This window comes from Calidris pugnax, unplaced genomic scaffold (assembly GCF_001431845.1).
Source record: "Calidris pugnax isolate Ruff unplaced genomic scaffold, ASM143184v1 scaffold38, whole genome shotgun sequence".
NCBI lineage: Eukaryota > Metazoa > Chordata > Aves > Charadriiformes > Scolopacidae > Calidris > Calidris pugnax.
The window spans coordinates 531797-540652 of NW_015090995.1; the positions used below are offsets into that span (position 1 = coordinate 531797).

The following is an 8856-nucleotide window of genomic DNA, read 5'->3' on the forward strand; positions in this document are numbered from 1 at the left end:
CCCCAAATATATATTTTTTTTAAAATTAAAAATCACTTTTTTATATGTAGTAGTTACCATAACATCTCTGAGCTCTTGCTTATTTGACATATTTTACTGTGCTGTTTCTGTTATGAACAAACACAAATTCATTTTCTATTCAGGAAGTTTAAAGACCTGCATTTATTTATTTGTTTTCAACAGAAAGTTGACAATTCTTGTAATCGGGTCCAAAGTAGTAATTCTGAAAAGCACTGTAGCAGTATCAAGTCAACATGATGCTAATTACCTCAATGATTTATGCGTAGAATTGATTTATCACAGCAGTAAATGTTTAGGAAATACATAAATGGGTACAGTGTAATGCTATCCTTTGCAGCTGCAGAGTTTATAAGACTTGTAGCCATAAAATCTTATTATCCACAAATGTAAATAGTCTGTAGGTGCACTAAGAAAAAAAGCTTCACGCTTGACAATTGAATTACAGGAAAAGATCTTCAGTAAAAATTCGTTAAAAAGTAATACTTCTGGATATTGCGATTTTTAATAAAACAAACTGAAAGGAAAACCAAGGAATACGCGTTGTTTTTCAGAGGAAAATAAAACAGAAATGTTTTGCCAAACTTTCCAACTCGCTCAAGAAAATGGGTTGCATTGACTGGGGTTGAGGTTGTGGTTCAAAGGAAAAAGAACTGTACTGAAGACATAATATGTGAACTTGTTGAGCTGGTAATCGCTGAAACCGCTATCACTAAGAAGTGATGGGACTTGTTTTAGCTCATTTTAATGGCCTTTTAGAAACCCTCTCAGAGGAACACGCTTGAGATACGCAGGTGGAATATTTGCAGTTTTGAAACTGCTCCAACAGGTCCATGTCCTCCTACTGCTGGTGGCCCCAGGGCTGGAGGCAGCACTGGGGGGGTGTCTCCCCAGAGCGGAGCAGAGGGGCAGAATCTGCCCCCCCGGCCTTGCTGCCCACGCTGCTGGGGAAGCAGCCCAGGGTGCGGGGGGCTTTCTGGGCTGCCACTGTACATTGCTGCCTCGTGGCCAGCTACCCATCCACCAGTCCGTGGTGGTGCTGAGATGGTGTAGCTCACCCACCGTTAGTAGCTTTAGCAAAGAAACTGCTGGGTGGAATTCTGTGGCACACCAGGGAGCAACTAGAATAGATCTCCCCAGTGGTCTTGTTATGACCTTAAAAATCACTGAAACTCCAAAAATCTTCTCTCTCATAATTCTGGGAAGAGCAGAACACGACTATCACATGCACTTTGGTATTCAAGAGTTGAAAATCCAGGCACTGTTGGTTGTGTGCTGGAGTTCTCTGGTGCTGAGATTATTTTTCAGGATTCAGACAACAATTCCATTAGCAAACCCTGGAAATTGGATGTATGTAAATTACGTGTGGTCAGCAGATCCCCAGCAGTGAGTGCAGTGTTTGCCCAGGAGAACGTGGGAGACTCTGTTTTGTTGCCTTGGCTTATGGTAGGCAAAAACACTAAATTCAAAAGGATCTCATACTCAGTAAATGAATTCTGGGGAAGTTGCAGTCCTGAGTTAACAAAAAAAACCAACCCTGGGTGTTTCCTTCTTCTTTCTGAAGAAGGTCTGATATGGAGGAATGGGGAGTTGAAGTGGTAGGATTTCCATTTGTAATATCTCTTTTGCTTGGTTCTACTTGTATAAAAACTAACTTATTTTAAGTTAATCTTAAGCCAGAAATGCAACAGTATGATTCTTGTGGACGAGGCTGGCTGCTGAACCGTTTATAATACAGTTTTGACTTACTTTTTAGACTAGAAGATCAATTCAGAAGTTACTAGAATGGGAAAATAACAGACTATATCATAAGGTAAGAAAAGTTTGAGTGCTTTGTTTTTTTCAGCTTAAAGAGTAGTAAGACTTTTTTTGCATGTGGGGATTTTACAGTCTTGTTATAATTCCATACTTTATACTGATCTTAAACCTGTGTCTGAAGTGTTCCACATGCTAATAATTAGATATTGCTAATACTTGATACTTTACTCATCAAAACAATGCTGTGCTATGCATTAATCCTTTGCTAATTATTTTCTTAGCTTGGTTTGCACTGGAAGCTGAGTAAAAGGAAATGCGAAACTAGCAATATGATGGAATATGTAAGTATTACTTCTGGAATTTATTTGGTATTCAACATAACTATGATTTTTATAGAGAAAATCCTTAATTTACTGGACTGTCACCTACCCCCCCCCCCAAAAAAAATCTCTCTGAATCTCATAAAGTTTTAACTGAGAGACACATTCCACTTAGGGAAGCAGAATTTGAAATATTTCTGGGGTCCTACTACTCCCCCACCCACTTTGATGTATAACTGTGAAAATTGTGTGAGCTTGAAGAAAAGAGATGTTCACCCCAAAAAAGTCAAGCATCCAGAATCCCTGTATTTCAAACTTACTGAAATCTCTGCTTTGTTACTCTGGGAAACGTTCCCTCCATACAGAATCTCTCAGATACGTGTAGTCTTATGTACTAGTGAATGTTGCTTGGTAATTGTGCTGAAGGTTTGAACTTTTTGGTTACTGTGTTCTGTTCTTGTCTTTTCCCTTCTTCAACAGGTAATATTAATAGAGTTCTTACCAAAATATCCCATATTTCGACCCGACTGAGGAAGAGCGTTTGGTCTTTCATGTTACCTGTCATTTTCTACCCTTAGTGCCTTGTAGATGATTTTGGAAAGAAGATGGTCTACTTTGCTGTGACTTAAAAACGTTCTTCAGTAGAATATCTTCCTTGCTATGTTACTTTCTTTTGTTAAGAAGAGAACAATTTGCACATTTTTTTATGTTAAACGAGGCTTCTATGTTGCACTCTGAATTTTTAACGTTGACAATAACTGATATAGTTGCCACTAGGGATCTAACATCAGTGCTGCTTCAACTTGTTCTGAGCATGCTGCCTTATTCAGTTCGATATTTGCTGTCCTCAAACCTGCATCCTGATGTTGTGTCACACTATATTTCATTCTAAATGTTGCAATCCTATAATCCCTCAGTATAAACGTCCAGGTAAGCGTCTAGTAGTAATGATTTTTTAGTAGAAGTTGCCTGCATAGGACTTGCAATCAACAGCACTGGTTTTGTCCTGCACTTTGCAAAATCATCATTTACATGAGGGGGTTAATTATTTTACCCACCACGGATTTGTAAATATTGACTCTTTGCATAACGTAAAGTGTGGTATGCCAAGGTTTACAGAATGTACTATAGCTCTTATCCTATTGCCAACGCCCCCACAGCCTTTTGTTCATGACATTTGCGAGGCTCCTTCCGCTTGTACAGCCCCGTTCCCAGCCTGGGTTATGGTGAAGCCATAAGGAGTTTGTACATACTATGGGATGTGTAGGGCTCAGTTGCACTTTGTTTAGTAAATGGATGAAAAATGCATAGCATTTCTGGGTTCGTTTTGGGTTTGTTTTTTTTTTTTTAAAAAAAATAGTATTTCAGGTATTGTTTGTGTCGCCTGAAATAGGAAGCTTAAAAACTGTTCACCTTTGAAAAAGTTATGTTTGTGGGGCAGCTGCTATTAGCAAAATATCCTAAAGCCTCTTTTGCAGTTAGGAATGTTGTGGGTGTTGAGTTTTCTTTTGGTTTTAAGTAAAGAAAAAAAAAAAATGTTTTTGAATTTGAGACTTTCTACTAAGGAGAAAAATTTGAAAGGGCCAAATCGAAGCTGAGGTAACAGCTTTGTGTTGATCCTGCTGCAACATCTTCACAGCGAGGTGCCACAGCATCCTTCCTAGGGGAAATAAAATTCATCTAAATCAGAATAGTGTTTCAAAATATGCTGGTGGGAGGAAGTGGATGAGTTGAAAGGGTCCACACACGTGTTCTGGTGTCGAGGCACAGTCTGAAGAGCCACACGTGCCCTTGTGGAATTCGTGGGCGTTTTTGGATTCTTCCCTGTTTGCCTGATCTCAGGAAGCGACGTAATTGTAGAAAAACTTCCTGTAATGGCTGGCCTAAGAGAGACCACTGGGTAGGAGTAAGCAAATGAAAATTGATGCAAGTTCCCTCCCTTTCCCCACTAGAAATAAGAAATTGGAGAAAAACCAGCAGATGAGTGAGTATCTGTGAGTTGTGAGACCATAGGAAGTGTCCAGGCATTTCTTCACAGCAACTTGACTCCTTGTGACATCATCCCCAGTTGCTTTTTGAGTTTCAGGGTGACTTGGGATTTCCTCTGAATGTATTTATATCTTCTCAGTATGCAATATTGTATTAAAGGACAGGATTTGTGAGACCATTGCATTCTACTAACCGTAGTGGGCCAGATTTCTTGTATGTGGTGTTTACAGAAGGCCGGTTTTATGCAAGTTGTTAATTCAAATCCAGTTTTGTGCTGTTGTTACTGTCCAACTGAGGAGTGTCAGGCTCCAGCACTTGCAGTAATTTCTAATCACAGACCTGTGCTTCAGACGCTGGAATATTCTTAGTGCAGAGGTCTCTCTTGAGGGGTCGATGGGTGACAACTGTGTCATTGCATTAGTGAATAAAAAACTCCTGTGTTGTTGGAATTTAACGTGAGCTACACCTCGCAACTCGGATTTCTGTTGCAGAACCAAGCAAAGGCTCCTCTCCCAATTTACATTCTTTAGGATGCATTCTTTAGGATGCACTTTAGGATGAGTGTTAACTGGAAGCAGGGAAAATACTTAATGGCAGAAAAATGCGGTGTAAACCAAAACTGAAAAAACACACCCAATTCTATGTATTTTCCTTACAACTAAGTTTCTGGAGTCAATGAAGGGAGATGAGCTTAATTAAAGGAACAATGGAAGTTTCTTACTGTCATGCCAGAACTTTGCTAGTCATTTTCTTTTCTTTTTTTTTTGGTGTGTGTGTAAGAAACCCAAGAAATCTCAGCGGGTTCTTATTTTCTTCTTCGTGTGACTCTGTTTTCAAACTGTTCTTTTCCAACTGAGAGAACAGGCAAGACAAATGAGAGCTCTAGGAGCTGCCGGCGGTGAACGCTGAGCGCTCTTCAGTCTCGCTGCTATCAGGAATCCTCCTCAGCCTGGGCTGACCTCATGGCAGGCAGGTCAGAGTTTCCCCGGTGTGTCTCGTGCCCAGGAAGTGCTGTGCCATCCCCAGAGAGCACCCTGAGCTCCGGGAGCCCCCGGTCCCTCAGGGCTGCAATGTGACCTCAGAGCCAAGGCAGAAGGAGACCACCCTCACCCCCTGTCCCTTCCCCGGGGCCTGCAGCAGATTCTCTGCCCCTGGGTCCCTCCTGGGCACCGCCAGGGACTTTAAGCACAGAATATTAAAGTTTACATTTTAAGTATGTAAATTCTATACATTTTACTTTTCTCTGTAATTGTTAGTTGTACTTAGTCTTCAAACCATGAAAGAGTCTCTTTTTGTGTTTTAATAGACGTTTAAACATGTGGCCATAAAGCAACTAGTAAAGAGTACAAGAGCCAAACCTGCCATTTACAGTAAGCTCCATGTTTTAATAAGTAGATAAATTTGCATTAAAATGCAAAACCAGGACGCAGTATTATATTTGCATCTGAAAGACACGGGTCCCACAGCTCACTTGAAATCCGGCAGCTGTAAGTACTGCTGTGAACTCTCTGCACTCTCTTCTGCCTACGGGCTCTTTTTGGCCTGGGCTATCTTTTGCTTTAATAGTAAACCATTCAGCAGGTCATTATATCTCACAAGACTGAAAAAAAATCTCATTTTTTGATAATAAATAGTCAGCATCAATTGGTAAACCTATTTATGGAGGATACTTGTTAGTTGGAGAAAGAATTTGTGGCAATGTAAGAGAGATTAATGTTAGCAAAGTGCAGTGGAAGTGGTGTAGAAGGTGCCTGGAGGGGTTCATCAGAAGAGGAGACGTTGTGGGGTGTAAGGAGAAGAGGGAACTGGGAGCTATCAGCAGTGGGAGTTTGCAGCAGATTTTTAGGAGCAGTTACTGTCTACCAAATTCAATTTTTCATATAAACATGTTGACGCTCTTTCTGGTTTTTACCTGGGAAATATTTGTGTTTGTATCTGGTAAGTTTTGTATCTAAAGAGTATTGAAGTCTGAAGAATATTGGCAGAGCATCAAAGCTCTTCTCTGCCAATTCCCCACCTGCATCTGGGAAGGTGTCTTGCTGTAGGAGGGGAAAAAAAAAAAAAGCATTCCAAGACCTGCAGAGGCAAGTGGAGGAAGTGTGGGTGCAGCTGGAGATGGGGGACTTAAAAACAGAAAACATTTTTGATCAATTTGGTGTGGTCTTGATAAATTACAGAAGTTCTTACACTTTCCTCGATAGGTACAAAACTCCATGTGCAAAACCAGATGTTTAGTATCGTCCCACGATGAGAGTTCACTACATTTACTTGTCAACACACTACCATGGGAGCAATAAAAATGTCAGAAATGTAAATAATTTCTCATTTGAGGAAGTAATGCTGTGTGATTCTTCTGCCATTTTTTTTGTTTTCTGCTTTTGGTGTTCCATTTCTTGTACTGCTTAAGAAAAGTGGTTTTGTTTAAGTTGTATGAAACTTTGTTCTTAAAACTTTTATTCTGTTTACAAGTGAACAGCCACTTTTTTAATAGGACCTCACACCTTGAGAGTTTTCTCCATTTTTTTTTTTTTTTTTTTTTTTAATTAAAGTTCTAACTGAGCTCGCTTTCTACAATTTACTGCACTGGCTTGTGCCGTTAAAAGGAGCTGGAAGTCAGACGTGCTTAATCACTTTGAGACATTTTTTTCTTGAATTAAATTTAAAGATGAAAACCTTTGAATAGTGCAGTGTGTTTATGGAAAAAAAAATAAAAATATATCTCTTTTGCATCTCTCCCAGTAGCAGGGTGCTGGTCAGCTGGGAACGGACTGGCAATAATAGGGGTGGGGTTTCTTTGTCTGGGAGACACTTTTGATCTGGCCGGATCGGGTCTTTGTGTTGGGACTTAAAGTAGGGTTTAGAGAAGAAGGCTTGGGCTTTCCAAAAAGAGAGTGTGTGTGTGTGTGTGTGTGTGTGCACGCTATAAATGACTGGCATCCAGAGTGTGGTGAATGTGGGACACGGCAGCCCTTTGTAGCTCTCAAAGCAGGACTTAAAATTAAACCCCTTGGCTCATCCCTGAGGGAAAAATGCCGCATTCCTGAAAGGGGCACGTGCAGTGGTTTTGTTGAAAGTTGGTGTCCTCAGTCGTTTTGGACAAACGCAGGAGCTGTTGGAGCACGGGACTGTGGCTGAATGTTGTTTGAGAAATTTAGAGAATGTTACCGTGCTTTTAGGCCAATTTTTCTATTTCTTTTTTTTTTTTCTATTTTTCTCTTATTTCTCCATCTGACTGAACCAGCAGTTCCCTTGTTGGAGTTCATCTGGCAGAGTTTAACCCAGTTGGACTTTGTTGATTTACGCCTGTTTATTTTGTAAACGTGCACAGGGCAGATTGGGATCTAGGCTAAACCCCAGAATTTTCTGTAATCAGTGGGTCTGTTTAGAGAATTATCCTTTTATTCATGTTTTATTTCACATTCTTTATATAAACCATCTGATCTGTAGTACCGCTCCTTTGAACAGTAAATTAAACTTTCTGCAGAAAATAGATTTTTTTTTATCAGTGAGCTTAGATTATATAAATATGACCTGAGATTTGGCCATGGGTAGTGGTCAACCAGGGGGTCTTGGGGGTCTCAGTGAGCTCTGGGGGTCCTGCAGAAGACTTGTCTCCATTCCTGAACAAACACCACAGCACTTCTTGCCGCCTGTAGCAGAAAGCAGGGGAGGAGGAGGAGGAAGGGATCGTAGCCACATGTGAACCACGAAGAGAGGAGATGCCACTCCACGAGGTAACTTTCTGCCATGGTATTTTTTGTCACTCTTGAGTGCGTGGAAAAGGTAACTTGGCTTTATGGTTATTTATTATCTGCTGAAAATCCCATTGCTGTAAGTTTCCGTGTAGTACTGATGGAACGAAGAGCTTTGAAGCTCAGAGAAGGTGGCAGTGACTGGTACAGCTGCTCCACAGCAGAAGCAACTGGGTGGCTTTGAATTGCAGCAGAATAAGCATCAGGAGCTACATATTTAGGTGCAAAATGTGAAATTGACTTGCGAGCTGCGAAGCCACAAACGGGTCATGTGAATCCTACCTAAAAAGTACTGAACTTCATAGAGTCACCAACCATTTTGTGAATACCATTATATTGGCAGAACAGCTTAGGATTTGGGAAATAAACACACATTTAGCGTTATTTGCCTCCAGACACTCCCCAAAACCTGTTTGGAAACCGTGTGGGGCTCCTCCAGCCCCTTGGGGAGCTCCTGGTGTGGGGCACAAGAGCCACAACGGCTGTTTGTGCTTGTCCCCTCTCCACATGGAGCTGATTCCAGTGGCAGAAACTCTCCAGCCTCTCAATCCTTACCTCAGTCAGCGGGAAAGGTTGAAGAAAATTTAGGTATTTCGGGAAAGTTACCATTGCATGGTGACGGGTGGAACTCGGATGATCTCCATGGAAGTGTCTCTGTTCGGGACGCGGTTTTTAAGCCAAACCTGTGGCGTTTCCGCGTCCCCCCGGGGCTGCGGAGCAGCGCCTCGCACCGACCCTGTCAGCGCCACCCGTGAGGCGAAGGTGACGGATCCACCGGCTCGGCTGGTGGAACCCGGTGCGGTTCACCGCCCGCCGGGCTCTCGGGAGGCGGCCGGAGGGGGACCGGGAGAGGGAAACCTGCTGGTGTGGGCGGCGGAGCAGCGACCGCGGCGGCCGCCATCCCTCCCGCCTCATCCCATCCCATCGCCTCAGGGAGCCCGAGGCCGCGCGCGCTCCCTCCCGCCCTTCCCGCCTCGGCCGCCGCCGCTCCCCCAGCGCATGCGCCCTCAGCCGCGCGC

General features: G+C 42.4%; 1 protein-coding gene across 2 annotated transcripts in view; it reads left to right on the forward strand.

Annotated features, from left to right (window-relative positions):
• The window catches only part of CHIC1 (cysteine rich hydrophobic domain 1), a 20506-nt gene extending 13741 nt beyond the window's left edge, over positions 1-6765 (forward strand). For both annotated transcript variants that reach the window (XM_014955329.1, XM_014955330.1), the window contains 3 exons: positions 1775-1831; positions 2058-2117; positions 2577-6765. In XM_014955329.1, the coding sequence (XP_014810815.1) occupies positions 1775-1831; positions 2058-2117; positions 2577-2627 (168 nt within the window). In that variant the 3' untranslated portion in view covers positions 2628-6765. The remainder of the gene's footprint in view (positions 1-1774; positions 1832-2057; positions 2118-2576) is intronic.
• Positions 6766-8856: the final 2091 nt, after the last annotated feature.